Source organism: Protopterus annectens, chromosome 8.part0, assembly GCF_019279795.1.
Source record: "Protopterus annectens isolate FY-2018-M chromosome 8.part0, PAN1.0, whole genome shotgun sequence".
Lineage (NCBI taxonomy): Eukaryota > Metazoa > Chordata > Ceratodontiformes > Protopteridae > Protopterus > Protopterus annectens.
The window spans coordinates 1,492,897,397-1,492,916,295 of record NC_056741.1 but is presented as its reverse complement, the minus strand read 5'-3'; the positions used below and the strand labels follow the sequence as shown (position 1 = coordinate 1,492,916,295).

At 37.6% G+C, this 18,899-nt stretch overlaps 1 protein-coding gene across 1 annotated transcript in view; it reads right to left on the bottom strand.

Annotated features, from left to right (window-relative positions):
- Positions 1 to 527: 527 nt before the first annotated feature.
- The window catches only part of HTR3B (5-hydroxytryptamine receptor 3B), a 238,977-nt gene continuing 220,605 nt past the window's right edge, over positions 528 to 18,899 (bottom strand). The window contains exon 10 of the mRNA XM_044079463.1: positions 528 to 1,447. Coding sequence (XP_043935398.1) covers positions 1,176 to 1,447 — 272 coding nt within the window. The 3' untranslated portion in view covers positions 528 to 1,175. The remainder of the gene's footprint in view (positions 1,448 to 18,899) is intronic.

Below are 18,899 nucleotides of genomic sequence, written 5' to 3'. Positions count from 1 at the left end.
TATGTGAACTGGGTAACCCTGGGGTTATTTTCTGCTTTGCTGAGCTGTGTTTCTAATTTTCAGTCTTTTACTGGTGTCTTTTCATTCTGTTCCAAACTGTGTTCATAATTCCCAGTGTCTGAGGTGCTGAATTATCCTGTTTCATTATTATTATTATTATTATTATGCAATAATAACAGTACAAGTATGAACAACTAAGGACTAGAGACACATTCATATGGTTTTTACATTTCTAAGTGCTTGCATAGTACAGCCCTCAGATTACTTGAAGATAAAATGATTCCATTTCTCCCTAGTACATATCTGAATACCATTGTGCTGAAGCAAGAAACTTACTTTAAAAAAGCTGTAGTTTCACATTTTTTGCTCTAAAAAATATTTATATGTGTAAATACCATGTAACTACATTACTGGATGAGCTGATACCGAAATCCAGAAAGAGGTGAACTGCTTGTCACATAACCTCAGATTTAAAACTGGATTGCAGGGAATATGACCTTGGATTTTCTTTAATTATATTTATTATTTTGGAAGTCACGCAGATGTGCCGATGACAAGTGAGAGTTTCAGATATAATTCAAAAAATTTAGCAAGTCTGTTCAGGCATACATTTGCAATGAAGAGAAACAAAGAGATGCAGAGCTACTGTGTTAGCAAAATTAGTAAAGCATGCAATCTCACTACATGGTAATACTTCAGACCCCTTTCTACCTATAAAGAAACATGAGCTAGGAAGGTGGATTTATCATCATTACTTCAGACATCTGCATTTAGTTTTTATAAAAAATGTGGAATGTAGAATCTTACGTGAAAAGAGATCATGAGTTAGGCAATCCCATCATGGCTACCCTCTCTCTTTAAATATCTTTTGTGATGAAACAAAGATGACCTGCACACCTTATACTTGAGTTTCCTCTGGTCCAGATATCCATTTCCAGGTGATAAAAATGGCTCTGTGGTGCTTAGACTGAAGTGAGGCATAGGTTCATCACAGCATACAGCAAAACCAGTTCATTAACTGGTTTCATAAGTCCAGACTGATTACATCTAATAGCGAACACCACTGAAACACTGAAACATACTAATGACTGCTCTAAAAGGCATCTGTATAATAGGCATGTGTCTGTTGAAGCCTTAATCATGGGCATTTAAGTTTTAGCATGACGCAAACAACATTAAATCGAGCTCCAGGATGCCCATAAAGAACACAGTGTAACAGCATAAGTTGTGAAAATTAGCAAATAGAAACGGAAGAGGTATTTATCAAGTTTGTAACATAATGCCAGCCAGTCAGTCTTTAGATTTTGCACATAGTCCATATTAAGCAGGGACTGTTTGATTAACAGGAGTTCTCCAAGTATTTCTTCCATCAGGATGTCACTGCTTGACACAGAGTTTACTGATACGTCTTGCTCTTCTGAGCTGTTTTCTGAGTTGAGCCTTGAAGCTAGGTAATAAAACAATGCAAAAGAAGAACAACACATATTATTTTGTAAAACAAACAGAATATATTTTTATTATTTTATTATCATTTTATTTATTTTTATCCTTCCAGTGTGCGAAGGTAATATCAGTTGGATGCTATTTCATTGTGCTCTGGTATAGATTTCAGACTTAACTGACATCATAGTAGAAATGGAAAAGATTTTACTGCATCACTGGATTTTACTTCACCACGGCAGGCATTTTAAGTTCCCTTTTAAAAACACTATCTCAGATCATTTTCACAATTTTTCCATTGTGTTACAAACTTGATAAATAACTTGTGTGTGTAGGTGTACATATACACACTACACCACCTTAATAACATAATACTTCAGACATAACTATGTGTTATCAGTCATTCCAAAGGATTCAATGAAGAGCACCTCTACTGGTGTGTGTGTGTGTGTGTGTGTGTGTGTGTGTGTGTGTGTGTGTGTGTGTGTGTGTGTGTGTGTGTGTGTGTGTGTGTGTGTGTGTGTGTGTGTGAAGGTACCATCACCTATGACACTGCTTTACATGTGAAGTAAGGCATGAGATTCCACTAACTGCTTAGGTCATTCAAGATGTATACACTTCATTTGGTATCACTAGAAACAGTCTACATGATTTCTTTTTTTTTCAGTGAGTTTTGTGTAAGTAAAGTAATAAATGTTTTTATCATCTTCAAGCTATGAAGATTTTCTGGAAATTCTTTACAATCTAAAGGAAGTTTATCAACAGGCAGAATAGAGGATTTCAATTGCCCATTTGATGAGACATTTTAAGTCATTCCCTGAAGTACAGCTTTATCTTGGTAGGCTGCATTATGTGTTTTAAATTAATTTAAACCTTATATTCTCTTGGTTAGAAATTGGTAAACTGCCACTCACTTTTTATTCCAAACTCTAATATAACACAGTCATCAAATGAAGTGTCTTCATCACAAAAGTAAGACAGGGTGATAAAGGAACTCATTTTATATTTAATAGTTAACTGGAAGACTAGAGCCTAACTGTTGCGGGTCCACCTCTTTTCTTATTCATCTTCTTAAATGTATGCAACTTTTTGGCAATTCAGTAATGTGAAATGTGATGTTGTACCTTTACATAGTCAGTTTTAATTATTTAAATAAGTCAGTAATGCACCAAGTTAAAATATTAGTAACAGTCATGTCAAGTGCACATGTGCAGAGCAAGTAGAGGGCTATTTGTATTGGTCACAGGTGATACAGTTTTTTTTTTTAATATCTGATGATTAGTATGCCATATGTGTGCTTCTTACACTGTGCATGTGCCTTGTCTGCAACATTTTTTCTGCTGATTTGTGCTAATACACAAGCAACTTATTGGTCTGTTGGGGTTGAGGGCACTTCCAACAGTGGTCTTCAAAGCCCTGTCCCAAACCCATATTTTGCCATTTACTTGCTCATTTCAGTGCTCATTCATGCAGATTAATTTGTAGTATGTTTGATCTTCTTCGTTGAGTGACTATTCAGTGACAAGTACTGACATTCAGTTTTGTGGAAAATGCCAAGCACTATCTCTGATAGGTAAGAGGCAAAACAGTAACTGTTTGATATTCCAAAACTTGTTAGTGGGAGCCCCACAACAGCATAACTGAATACTCATAAATGCAGGCCTACATATACTAAGTCCAAGACTGCAGCTTCTCAGAATATTCCCTTTTCTCTGAGGCATAGCAGTCTCACAGATGTCATATATTTAGAGGGTTATCCAGCACATCATGGTGTGCAGGGCAGGTTTGTCCCTTGTTAAAAAAAACAAAAAAAAACAATTTTAAAGGAGAATAGCAATGTTTGACATGGGGTAGGGCTACTAGAAAGGGGTGGGGGGTAATGAACAACACTGATCATGCTTACCATTTTACATAAAATAACTGCTCAATCACTATTGTGCATGCTGAATAGTCCACCAAATACTAGACTAAATTACATTTCAGAGCTAATGAGGTGTTTAGGTTATGCTATAACATCACAAGACCTAAACATTACTAAACAGTAAAAAAGTGGTTGGTATTGACTGCATGAAACTATTATGAGTGCACATGATGTAGTAAACATAGATTCTACTGTACCAGGTAATCTTTATTTTGTTTATTTGAAAAAATATGAGGGGCAACCCTCCTATTTTACTTGCCTTAATAAATTGACCAAAGATCTACTGGCCTTTGAAAAACAGATTAAAGACAAATGAATACGTAAATTTAGTGGGGATACCTCTGATTACCAAAGGGGCAAGCCTTTTGAACATCAGAGGAATGTTATATTTTCTGATGGGGGTGATTTTACTACTACTCATACCAAGAGAAAAAGACGTAGATCTATCTTAAAGAAGATGACCATTCAGCCAAGTAGTACCTCTGGGGATGAGTCATCAGCCATTGACACAGATAATTTTAACACACAGGCCTCACCGACACCTAGGAAACCACGTAATACTGACCACCCTTTAGAACTAGCAGGCATAGGGGCGGGAGGAAACACAAATGCAAGCACAATAGAGGGACTTCTACAAACATTGTTGACACAGTGGAACATGATTATAATATTCATAATATTTCCTCTGTTGTGTTAACAGATGAACAAAAGAAATTGCTTAATAAAGGTTTCAATTATGTTCCGGGTTTTTTCATTGATGAAAATATTATGGTGAATGATGTTCTTGTCTTTTGTCACAGGTTAAATTTCAAAATATTTTTTGGTTCTAGGGATTCTTCTCAAAGGTCCACAGAATTTAGGTTTGTTAAATCAGGATTTGTGCCTCCCATGAAAAAATATTTTGGTGTTTTTCAACAGGCAGTTCTCAAAGATCTTCATTTTAGGTTGTGTCATTCCAGTATGTTGCATCATAATCTTACAGTTGGGGAACAACAAGCTCTTACTGAACTTAAACATAATGTTAACATTATAATCATTCCTGCGGATAAGGGCAGGGCAGTTGTTATTATGAATACAGATTATTATCTGGCTGAGGGAATTAGGCAATTGTCTAACCCTCAGCACTATATGCATATGCCCATTGAGCCCACATCCAACTTCAAAAAGGAGATAGATTCATTTTTGAAATTAGCGGTTGATGAAGGCATCATTAAGGAATCTGTGTTGCATCAACTAATGGTGAATGATCCACAGAAGCAAATGTTATACCTATTGTCAAAAACACATAAGTGCCTGGATAAACCTCTGGGAAGACCTATTGTATCTGGCATTGGATCTTTGACGGAACCACTCTCTGATTTTTTGACATACTATCTTAAACTCCTATTAAAGTATGTGAGAGCATGCATTCAGGACACTACTGAGTTCCTTAGGATCATATCAGAAACTCAACTTGAACCAACATGGCTACTCTGCACATTGGACGTCAAGGCACTCTACACTAACATACCCCATTGGGCAGGGTTATTGGTGCTCCAATATTGGTTGGAGAGGGCTAACCTCTATTCAGCTGGTTTCAATACTTTATTACTTTATATGGCTGAATATGTATTGTCTAAGAACATTTTCTACTTCAATGGGGAATGTTATTGGCAAACTAAGAGTACAGCGATGGGGGCATCTTTTGCCCCGATCTATGCTGACATATTTATGGGGTACCTTGAGGAGCATCTTATATATGATATCACACATAATATATACATCAATGAGATGGATATTTGGAGAAGGTACTTAGACGACTGCTGGTTGGTGTGGCATGCAGACCAACAATATCTATTGGAATTTGTTCAGTATTTAAACAAAAACAAATGGAGCATTGAATTTACATTGAATTGTGACATACATTGTATAAACATTTTGGATGTGATCATCATCAAATAACAGGATGGTTCTCTTGCTACCAGGGTTTACAGGAAATATCCTCAATATAACAACCTGTTGCATGCTACTAGTCTGCACCCACACCATACCATTCGTAATATACCTAAGTCTCAGTTTCTGCGTATCAAAAGAATGTGCTCTAATCAGGAAGATTTTGCAGCTTCTCAGCAAGATATGATACATAGGTTCCAGGTGAGGGGCTATAGACAACAGGATATACAATCTGCTAGCCAGTGGGCATCTGATCAGGATAGGACACAGTTATTAATATATAAAGATAGAACTCATGTGGGTGAATCTGAGCTGATTAGATTTATCATGACTTATGGACGTAATGTCAGTCTCATCAGGGAAGTTGTGTCTAAACATTGGAATATTTTAATGGCCAATGAAGAGCTGAATCAGGCATTGGGGAATCAATGTCAAATTTCATATCGTAGAGGTAAAACATTGGGATCATATTTTGCACACTATAAAAATCAGGGTGGTGGACAGTTAATGAGCCATCAATTGACCATTACAGGGGATACACTTTTGGGCTCATTTCCTTGCGGCCAATGCAATTTTTGTAAATATATATATATATATATATATATATATATATATATATAAATCTAAACAATTTACAAGTAAGAATTCGGGACAAGTTTATGACATATAATGTTTTGGTAATTATGGATCTGACTGGGTTGTATATTTAGCCTCTTGCACCTGCTCATCATTCTACATTAGACAACCATCCCAACCTCTATGCATTCGGATGTCTGAACATTATAGTGACATCCGTAATAAATGTTTAACCAATGCCCTATATAGACACAACATTATACACATACTGCCCAGTTCCGATTCACTGTTATAGACAAGATCCAGGGGGACAAAACTAATAAATTAGGCTGGCATTCCATTTTGAACACTAAAGAAAAATACTGGATAATTAAATTAGGAGGTCTATTCTCATCAGGATTAAATGATCATTTATAATTATTATATGTTATTCTTATTTATATTGGAGGAAATGACTTAACAGGAAGTTGTGTATCAATTACTATATGTATTCATCTTTGTATCACAGCATGTTTATTCACTGAAGAAGGTAAGGTTGCTGAAACCTTGTATGATGCTGTGTGATGCTGTGTGATTAAAACCTTCTTATGCTACAACACTTTGGTGCTGGCCTTCTTTTTTGCATTTGGATTTTTTGGCCGTTTACACCTGCCATACCTGCGAAGGTGTTTGTCTTCAATCTTTATTTTGTACCATGCCAAGTGAAAAGTAAGGAGATTTGGAAATCCCACTGTACTATCTTAATTTATTATTCACAATTGAAGGTCACTCCAATGCCTAATGTGCCAGTGGTTCTGAGAGACACTGACACAGGCTTGTATGACAACTGACTTTACCAAAATATACATTAATCTTGCAAAGCCAGAATTACAACACTAAATAGCAAGGTCAGTCAACTAATTTCATACACAAACATCCCCTCTCCCCATTACCGAACAAAAGTATCTGCTTTGACCCTGCCAGGATTAAAGTAAAAATAATAGTAACAGTAAGGTTACATACTTGTATTAATTTCATTTAGTTGTCAGAAACATTAGTCACAACTGATGTGTGCCAGCTTGCCTTACACAAATGCAAATTTCATTTTATTTTACTTTTGTTTACTCAGGTTTGTCCGACTGTCTATAGTAAAAAAAAAACCTTTTCAGTATATGTTCTGGAAGAAAAGCTCTAACATGTTACAAACATTTTTAAGCAGACATTTGGTATATACATGAGCAGATATAAAATAACTTAAGAATGTCATTAAGAATGAGTCATACATTTGATAATTAGATTACATTCATCTGAAAGTACAGACAACTATTACAGTCTTGTAAAGCTGGAATTACAACAACAGTAAACAGCAGGGCCAGTTGTTTTGTTCACACATAGCTCCAATCCCTATTGCCCATCCCACCAACAGTATCTGATTTGATTTTGTGAGGTTAAAAGACAAAAAAATGGATAAAAGACAACACTATTATTAATATATGTATTTTTTCAAATAAACAATAGCCAGAGTTCAGAGCTTGTGGTCAGTCTTACTTCATTCATTCAGATGCACATTACTTTTGCAAAGCAAGTCAGAAGTACAACAGTAAGGACAGGCATAGCCCCCCAGTCCAATTGCCTATCCAGAGTATCTGCTTTGAGTCAAAAAATAAAATAATGAAGAGGGAAGACAATGGTTACATTACTGCATTTCTTTCGTGTCACATAGTCAAGAGCTTGCAGGTGATCTTACTTCAGTTCACATTCACCCATACACACTTTAATCAAGCAAGGCCAGAGTTTCAACAATAACATATCCACACATCATCCTGATCTGTCTTGATTGACCCTGAAAAAAAGATATTAGGTTGAAAAAAAAAAAACATTTCATCCACAAGCAGCCCCAAGAATACACTATGTACCTACAGTAGCATCTCTTTGACTCCCGCCAGGATATTTTATTAGAAAAAAGACATCCACAATCAAAACAATCTCCAAACACACTGCCTCTTTAGTATCTGGTTAACCCTGCCAGGATATTATATTAAAAATATCCATAAACTGTCTCTAAAACCCACTGCTTCCTTAGTATCTGGTTCACCCTTCCAGGATATTATATAAAAAAAAATCCATCAACAGCCTCAAAACACATTGGCTCCTTAGTATTTGGTTGACTCTGCCAGGATATTATATTAAAAATATCATCAACAGCCCCAAAACACACTGCCAGAACATCATACTAAAAAAAAAAAAGTTATCAATGGCCCCGAAAACGCACAGACCACTAGCATCTGGTTGACCATGCCAGTGCATTATATTACAAAAAGGAAATCATTAACAGTCCACAAAACACATTTTCTCCCTTGTATCTGGTTAACCCTGCCAGAATATTATATTAAAAAAAAGAAAGTCATCAACAGCCCCTAAAACACACAGACCATTAGTATCTGGTTGACCCCTGCCAGGAAAAAAATGCAGAAATTATCTGGTTGGCCCTGCCAGATAAAAAAAAGAGACAGCTTAATTCATTTTTTTTTTTGTTGGGGGGGGGGGGTAATTTATAAATAGCCTTACTTGGCTTTTGTTACCTTAAAGTTTGATTCTGACTCTCACTCAGAATAAAAAAATAACAAAATCCGATTAATGGAGTTCCTCCATCTCTCAGTCTTTCCCTCACAACTTAACTATGCCTAGGTAAAGCATGGAAAGAGAATGCAAGAGTAGCTGCCAAATCAGCAGCCTTGTCAAATACTCAGATTAGATGACAGGCTGCTGACTTAACATTCCCACCGGCCCCCAGTTTCCTGTGGTTTAAACTGCAATGACTTCTGGGCATCTTCATTGATGCCTGCAGTCTTCCCAATCGGAACTGTTTTCAAAACAGTCCGACGACAAAAAGATAGTAAAAAAAAAAAACCTAAATCGGAACTCAAGCATGCATATGCGCAGCTCCAGATTCCGCATCACATAGCTTCTTTGGATTTACACACTAGTTTGCAGTTCAAACTGCTACAAGTATGTAAAGAAAGTGCTAATTAAACTTTTTTTTAATGAGGAAATTGGAGAGGGAGGCAGGAGCCCAGCAGTACAATGCCATGAGCCTCCCCTGACATCTGCTGTTCTCCTGTATTTTCAGACTTTCATTTCAGTAATTCCAGGGCTTCCAGTTATGTCTTATTATTACAATAGGCAGCAAGTGCAACATTGCTCTCATCCAATTGCCATTAGCAATCGGATGTGAATTAGAGCAGTCCCTCATGAGCTACAAGTCACTTTTTAATAATTATAACTAAAAACTCAACATCTACCACTGCAGTATCACACCTAATCCCAGAGCCTTTTAAAGTGGCATTGGGGAAGTATAAAGTTCCCCAGGATAAGCAGTCACACTAGTCACACAGGTGATGCACAGTTCCTAGTTAAATGTCGAAATACACATGCAATATATTTCTTTAATAAAAGATCCTCCCCATTCTCCCACTGCCATTTCCCCTCTGAAATTTAGACATCCTTCTAGTGACTGGAAGCTCAATGCCCTATCTGTGTCAATCCCACTGATGTCAGTAGAAGGGCTGATTACCGCTGTTAAGTTAAATACAACAGTCCTTGGCATTCTGGAAATCATGTTCAGCTGTTGAGAGCTATTATAGAGAATACTGAAAGGCCAAAAAGAAACCATCAAAACAACTTCTAATAAACATCAGAGGTAAGTTTTTTTTTTTGCAGATAGGCAAGCCCCCTGCACCCTCATTGAGGGGGACAGCCCTCACATCCCTCAAACTAATATATATCTTCCCTCAAATCACACAACTGTAGAGAAAAGTGAAAACTCCACTCTTGACAAAAGTTATTTCTGCCAAATTTATTCCGTTTGCTGGTACTCGCTATAATAGTTGTCAGTCAACATGGGTATTCCCAGCATTTTGTCCTTTCTTCAAATAAAAGCCCATTGTTAACTCTTGATCCTCCCCCTAGCACTCACTCACCCGCTCTTATGTAACATTCAGAGCTGAACAATCATTTCTTACTCCCAGAATGGTGACACCTCCTTATTCTTTAATACCCAGCAGACAACTGATTTCAACATTATTTTTTCACATTATTCCTCAACAGATAATTTCATAAATTTCGACAATGGCATTCAGACCTGAAGATCAACAAAGAAGAGTAACTCTGGTGTTTTAATGGCAATTTTTTTGTCTGCAATAGCTGAGATAGCCTTGACTTACAAACTTCTAAATTGCTAACAGATTTTATTACTTCAGAGATATAATTCAATAGTCTAGGAAGTGAATATGTAATGAGCCTTGTCTCTCTTTTTTGTGTTTATTTCCACGTGTATTCTTAAGATTACACCATGAATGTCTCTATTGTCCTTAATCAAACATTGCTTTCAAAGTTTTACATCAAAATCACCCCTCCAAAAAAAAACACAAACAATTACCTACTAAATGAGATACCTTACTGTTTCTTTTATCTGCACCATCTCATCTCTTTGACATCATCCAAGGTGATTTTGTTCCTTATGATAACAGTTTTCTTTAGCTATACAATGACAATAAAGTATTTCTCTATTACTTATCCATTGCACATCACAACAGCAATAAATAGTCGCTGTGTTTTGCATCTAAATGTTGTTTTATTTTGAAAAGGAATTTCTCACATCCTGTATGACATATTTGGTCTGCTAGAATGGATACTAGAAAGAGAATGTAAGCCTGACAGAACAGGTTTGTGAAGTATGAAAGTCTGCCACAGACAGCATAGCAGTCCAGACAGTGGACTAAGGCAATGTCACCCATTAGCACTATACTGTAGGGGATGTCATTGTGACCTAACCAGTTTGCCTGGGAGAAGGTTTAAAGGTATCATGAAGTGATATTAGCAGTAGGTATACCACATGTCCCTCTTTGCACATGTCAGTCCCTGTTTCAGCAGTTGTGAGAAAAATATTGAAAAATGGAAAATTACCTGAGATTTTAGAGGAAGAAAAATCTCAGGTTTTCTTTACTTGTTGCATAAAACAATTATTTTGAATCTGAAACACCTAAATGCTATCTGAAACAGCATATACAAATTAGATCCTATAAGAATAGACTTTTATTTTGGCAAAATAATTTAAGTTCAGTCCTTTGCAATGGTTGTGGGTATGGTTTGTCCTGTGAAATCTCGTATTTCTACAAAAATGCCCCACTTTGGGCATTTGAAAAGGTGGCAACCCTGATTATCAGCTGTATTTAATATAAGTCAGTCTGAGTCAATTAAGATATGTGACTGTTGCTGCTGCTGTTGTGAGACTGCTTTGGAATTCTTCAATTAAGATTTGCAGTTTTGCATAATTTCTTTTCTTTTGTTCTTATTATGTTTTGTTTTAACTTATTTTGTTTTGATTTACATTTACTTTAGCTTACTTTTTCCTTGGAGTTTTAAAATTTAGAGCAAGTTCGCAAATATTTATTTTGTAGACTCTGCTCTGACTATGAAGAGATTTTGTTTAGGTGATTTATAGGATTAGCTAAGTAGCAGCATTTTTTTAAGGGAAGTAGAACAGGAAAATGTTTTACTTCCACTGATCTGTGACTGCTGCTGTTATGAGACTAATTTCTCTACCCTCTCATGCTTTTCTCTTGTGCTGTTAATCTCAGTGGCAATTGAGTGGCCTTCCCCTTAGGTACATTTCATTTTGGAAGCTCTTCCCTGTTTCATCTTGTCTGTTCATACTAGTGAGCATTAGAAGTTCAAACTGGGCAAGTCCTCCCCTAAGGCTGTTAAAACTTCAGTTACCCTCTTTTTTATATTGACACACTGAAAAACATAAAACATTGAATCCTTCTCTTCCATTCTGCTTTTAAAATCACATTATCTGGGCAAAAGTAATAATCACTGGAAGGCTACAAACCACTTTTCAGGAATCAGCTTGGAATTAGTCCTCCTGTTTTGCTCCTGGAGAGAGAGAAAGAGCACATGGAAATTATTTTCTACCCTTCATAGAGACTACTGATTGCTGAAAGCCTGAAAAATGTTTCTGAGTCTGAGAGGTAACCTTGGAATTGATGCTACTGTTTCCCAGTGAGAGAGGGAACAGAGGGATACTGATTCCTGACTCTCTCTGACTGGGCAGTGTGTTTGAGATCTCTCTTACTGGTTCTAGACCACTTTACAGATTAGCTCTTTTGTACTAAACTGCTGTATGTGCTATCCGGGGCATCTGTGATGTTCCCAAACCGGGCTAGTAATCAAGGAGCCTCAATCTTCCCGCTGACACCAGAGAGGGATGTTTACTTGGAATACAAATGAATACACTCAATTTTTTCGAGATGCAGACCTCTCTGTATCAAGAACATTTACCCTTAAGAGCACACAGGGAACACACTCAGTCTGGGGTCTGGATCTCTCTGTCTCCCTCCAGATCCCCAGTAAGATACCCCAATAGTAGAGATGTAGGGTTAGGTCCTCAGCTGAGTGCCCAAGCCATGTCCTCCAGCACCCTCTGTGTGAAACCAGTGCTTTGTGGCCCTGCTCCAAGTAGCTGTCACACACAAACTGTGAGATTTGATTTTTCACACACACATCTTTGGGAAAGGCTGGCACAGATTTACCTGCTGTGCCCCCTTCTGCCCAGAGTATAAGATAGTTATCACTGCCACCAGACACTCCACAACCAGATACTTTAAGGGCCTTAACAAAGGGTATCCAATTATACTGTGTAGTATTAATGCCAATACAAAAGGCAGTAGTTGACCAATACAGCTAGGCTTTCAGGAGTAGCCCACACAGTGTCACCAAATAAATATAAGCACTCTCAAAGGTTAAATACTTTCTAAAATGACCAGCCACAATAAACGTTTTAAATATATTTAATAATAAATAATAAAAGAAAATGAAAATACTGAATATATATTTACAGTAAACCACAGAGTTCAAATCACAGGAAATATTGAAAATAACATTGATGGGCAGACTCAGACAAATAAAGAAAAACAATATCTAAACTAAGCTTCACTATATTTCCCTGACTGGATCAAGGAGAATTACTATTCCCTACTTACTTAGTAGAGCAAGGCAGATGATATAGTGAATGGTCCTTCTTGTTGTTAAGCCCAATACAGAATACTCAATACTGAGAGATTTCTCTTTGTAATATCTAAAATTTCCAAAATGGCTGGCAGAATAACCTAATCTGGGTACCTGACTGTAGGTTCTCGCACTATTCCCCTTTGAATCTTGAGACAGGATGTTAGCATACATGTGATAAGATGCATATCTAAAGTTTTGCTAATGTTTATGACAATGCCTGGGGCTTCCCCTCCTTTACTGAGCTAATGAACAAAGGCTTCTTCCCGAAATGACATCTCTGGTCCTATTCAGATCTGTGAGCTAAGCACTTTCATGGCCCAAAAGGTGGTCCAATCAACAGTATTTTTCTTAAAGTAAGAAATAAGCTAGCTGTTTAACCCCTTCTCTTTCGGTGTCCTTTGCTAACATATATAAATACAGTCTCACATGTATATTCCTTCCCTGCCCAGCAGGACCCACTACTTCTGCCAATTAACAGTGTAACCTGAGAGAAATATATAAATATTAAAAAAAATAAAGGCAAGCTTTTCCCATTACCCATCTATAGATAAGCATCATACCTCCACAATATCACAGAATGCACCACTGAGCCCATGGCTTATGCTGAGGCTGTAAAGAAAAAAATGCCAAAGTCTCCAAGAACATACCCTAAAAGATTTCAGCCATCAACACCTACACCTCTTCTACTTTCACATACTGCAACTCCACAAAAATCACCCAAGAGTCACCCGGAAAGCAGGCCTAAGCCCATATTGTCCACTAAGTCTGCTTCTCCACAGGTAAATATCTTAGGTGAATCTATTGTTAGGCATACAGACTCAACACTCACCAGACTGAATAAGAATATGGTGGCCGTAAGCTGCTTGTTTGGTGCCAGAACCCATAATTTCACAAGGGCCTTAAAGTCCCTTAACCCACACAAGCATGTCTATGACCTAGTGGTGGCCCATACGGGAGTGAATGACTTCATGAACTACACCAAGTTGGACATACAGACAGACATAAAAGAAATTAATTTGCATGTGTTAGAGGCAGGAAAGACACTGGTCTTGAGTACTATCTTGCTTTCACCAAGAATGGTACGTAGATTCCAAGACAAGATAGTTAGCTTTAATAACTGGCTAAATAGTTGTCATTCTGAGAGGGTCCAGTACATCTTGGCCTGGGATGAGATGGTAGATCAGGCTTCCTGTTTTACCACAGATGGCTTACATTTCACATACTGGCTAAAGCCTCTGCAGCCCCAGTGGTGCTCTTTTTAGGCAGAGTCTTTCTACTGGACATTCCTACGTGACAAACTCAAACTCCATTTCAGACGACATCAGAGTGGTAATACTCAGCAGAACTTGTCACCCACCTGCCACTCAGATACACTCTTTACTGAGAATTGGCTTCATTTCAAAGATAGCACTCCCTGTATACCAGAGTTTAACACTTATCATGCCTTCAGGACCCCTGGGTAACTGCTGCTAAGGGTCTGTATTGATAAGAAACACCATCACTACATGTCAAATTACCCACAGTCTTAAAAGGATCTCCTAGAGATCCAAATCACTCTCAACAAATCCAACTATTATTTCAGTGCTAGCAACAGATCCTCATCAATATCCCCCAAAGATCATAGAACTTGCCTTAATAACATTGAGGTGTTAAATAAAAATATCAAAACCAAATACCTTCTTGCTTGGGAACTTCAGTTACCCATGCATCGGTTGGCACATTTATACCTCTAAAAGTACATATGCTTAGTATTTCCTACACAATTTTTTAATAACAATGTGCTGCAGCAAATGGTAAGACTGCCCACTAGACACTCTAATATCTTTGGCCTGGTCCTTACCAACCTAACCCCCACCTGTACCTCATCACAAATCTCCTCTTTCCTGGTTGCATCCTTCCCTTTTCTGTCAGTCTTAATAGTATCACCCCATTACCAAGTGAGACTATTTCTAGGGACTTCTATAGGGCAAACCTACATCAGCTTGTGTAAACAAAGGCAAAATCCACAGCAATCTCCCACAAATGGACCCAACAGAATGGGCCACCACATTCACCTCCAATGTTTACCAGCATCTAAACAGCTGCTTAGAAAACTCTGTACTCTAAATATATTGGTAAATTCGGGAATAATCCACACTGGTGAAAATCCACTATTACTAAACTGTTTAACAAAGAAGGAGAATAATGAAAAGTTGTAACAAATCCCCATCCCTATACCTCTAGACTGCAATGAAACAATCCAACAAGGAACTTGATAGGGCTAGCAGAAAATGTAAAGCACAGTATGACCTTTAAGTCACTACAGATATCAAAGGAAACTGCAAATCATTCTTCATATATGTCATAAGAAATAGCGTTAACTACTCTAAGCTCGTCCATACTATTATCACACATTCCAGTCCCAAATATATAGCCATTGTATCAGCAGACAAATTTAGAGCAAACTTTACCCCACCTACCCAAATTGTTGCACTCACAATCCTTGAAATTACCATGGAACATGTCTTAGAATTCCAGTCTAAGGCTAAAAATAATGTTTCTATGGGACCAGATGTAATAATAGCTGGCCTTGCATTCTCATCAGTACCAAGTATGCAATACCTGAGCCTCTACTTAAACTGTTCAGCCTCGGCCTGTCTACAAGATTTGTCTCTGATGTCCGGAGAACAGCCACTGTGACTCCATTACACAAGGCTGGCCTCTGCACAGACCCATCCGCTTCATCAGTCATATATGCAATGCCACTGAACATCTTCTAGGAGGTCATTTAAAAGTTATATGCAACTTAACTGATCTAGACTCCACTCAGTTTGGTTTTGTAAAAGACAGTTCCTGTCTTCTGAACCTAGCAAGCTTCTTTGAAGGATAGTGGTCATTGTATAAATGCAGCTTATGACCTGGCCAAGGTTTTTAACATGATCTTCCATGGTGGTATCATTGACATGTTATAAGAACTTAATATAAACCACTAAGTTGCCCACTAGATTGCAAACTGGCTATCCAACACTTCCCAAGTAATGAACATTGCTGTTATCCTCACTAAACATAAAATTATAAATTGGTACAGCATGGATCTGTGCTGTCCCTCAGTTGTTTGGTATTTAACTTGCAGTTATTTGAACCAAAATCCCTGAAGAGTAATCGACCAGGCTAGGTACTGTTATCCCCTCATTCACAGATACTAAACTGCTCCAACAGGCAGGAATATGCATGTGCCTGGTTTATAAAAAATGGTCTCAAGATAAATGCAAAAAAAGTACAGCAGAGTAGCATTTGGCAAAAAAAGCTTTTCTTAATCTCATACCTTATAAGCGGTACTCCTTTTCAAACGGATAGTCCTAACAGACTTGAGTACTTGTGTGGATAACTCTTTCTCAATCGATCATCATGTTTCCAGCATAGTCAGAAAATTCTTCTGTCTTGCCCAGTTAACTTCCATGGGATTATCTTCAAGATCCAAAGAAGTCATCTTATCATTGCATTCTTCCTTTATCAGACATATCATCAAATATAGAGCCTCCTCTGGTAAGTACAAATCCAGGTATATTGCTCAATTGGAAAGGCCCTAACACTTTTTAATCAAAAAATATCAAAGTTCTTAAATTCTTCAACTATCCCAATAGATTTCCACAACTCTTCTTATGCTCAGTAGCCTACCAGCTGCTCCAAGGTGACCCATGCCATGCTTTTTGAGCCATGAAAGATCCAGACCTATTTGACCTCCTATTTCTTTGCAAAACCAACAAATAAATAAGACTCATTAACAGGATAGGTTCCTCATTCCATGTATCCTCAGGATATGGAATACTTTACCACTAGAGATCAAGCAAAGCACTACTTTGTCTGTCTTTAAGGCTAGTCTTGATAATTTTATGGGATGACACAAATTTACACCCTTGTTATCATATACAGCACTGCTTGTTTTGGGAGGAGGGAGTATTAAGTACTCATAAAAGTTACAATAACTTTTAAATATGTCTACTTAAAGGTGTTTATGCTAGACTTCTTATGGTCCCTGCGATCTCTGGAATAGTATTGCTCCTATATTTCTAAAATACCCTCTACCAATAATCAGTCTAGATCAGATCCTACTAGAAGTATATAAATCTAAAAATACCAGTTTTGTGGGTCCTGACAGCATCCTCGACTAATAAGTGCTAACAAGATTTGATCAGTCCTTCCTGAACAATAAATCTTCAGCCACTCCATTGATTATGTACCAGATACTTGGAGGGCTGCCAAAGTACTACCACTGCATAACTGCAGACCCACCCTAGACCCTGGAAACTATAGACCCATAAGCCTCATTAATGTCATATGTAAAGCACTGGAACACAACATAATTGAACTTGTAAACAATTTAAGTTGGTGATCTAAAATTTCTTGATGCTACTCAGAGTTTAAATCTTATCTCCAAACCTAGCTGTCTTCTTTGACAGAGTTGCTGAAGTTATGGCCAAGAGTCCATCTGCTTTATTGCCTATCTGGACTTGAAAAAGGCTTTTGATGCCACAATTCTCCATGCTGATATTATCAACAAACTTACCAAACTAACTTACCAGACTAAAAAAATAACTTCTCTGTCATGTGATGGATAGACAAGTGGCTCACTGATAAAACCAGTACAGTAAGGGTTTGTGATACCTCTTCCACAAAACAGAACGTCAGTGGCGGTGTCATACAGGGCTTCACCGTGGGACTCCTCCCCTCTGACATCTACTTCTCCACTGTGAAGGTAGATATCAAAGGCTTTTAGCTGACCGGGTGTGCTGATGATTGCAATCTGGCTGCTAATCTCAATTCACTGTTTGATTCTTTAATACTCTGACAAGGGCTGGATCAGACCAATGCCTTGTGTACTGACTACATGTACCAATGCAATGCTAAAAATGCAGGGTAGACATATGTAGGAAATAACCTAATTAAAATTGCTAGGGTCTTCAGTGCTCTAGGTACCCTAATCTACAATTAGCATACCTTCATTTATCATGAGCTATCATTCATCCAGATTTATCTGTCATAGTTAGCGAATCATTCTACCTTGCCAAATTAATTTACAATGGGATATCTGCTGGAGCCAAAGAAGTCAAAAGTCCTGTCTGCTCATTTATCATTTAATCCATCACTGAATACAATACTCCTTTAATCATGTACTTCTCTAAACTCCTCACCCATATTAAAAGTCCCTAAAGATTTTTTAACTAATAAAATTACAGGACTAAGCTCCTTATCACTACCCAGATAGAGTGGAAGCGCTATCATTATATTCCATCTTGGACTGGTTCCTGTATAGTGATCTTTGTTTAGCATCCAGTGCCTTCAAAGACCCTACCTCTGCAAAACTGATAGTACTAACATTATTCATACCAAGGAGTTTAATGTTCATCACCAACTAAATAGGACTTGCAAGCATGATAGCTACCTGGCCTAATACATCATTTACCTGTAAAATAAACTGTCCTTGCATCAGATAATTCAATGCCTTAACCACTGTTAAATACAGTTTTAACAACTGGATGGATAATTATAATTCATCCCTCTGGTATGTAATATGTTCTGCACTAGTAACTTCCTGATCTATGAAATACTTACTGATTAGGTGATTTCCTTCAGATAAGGTCAACATGGTGTGAAAAGCCCTTCATTGTAAAAATTGAGATAACTGAGTTAATGCTGTTGTTATTAGCATATCTTGTGACAATATTTGTAAAATACTATTCAGTTTCTCCCTTTATTTTTTTTTTTTTAGACTGTAGGATCAGTCCAGTGACTTTCCCTCCTGAACCCAACTTACCATTTATTCTTCCATTATGGCAAGAGCCCTTCAGCCCACTCATTCTACAGTGGAGGCAAGAATCATGTGTTAAGAAATGGGCCAATGTGCAGATCCTGTGGACTGTACTATCCTCACCCCCTTTGAGCTTGCATGCTTCAGTGTAGCTGCCCTATGGTGATGCATGTGCACTACTGCACATGGGCA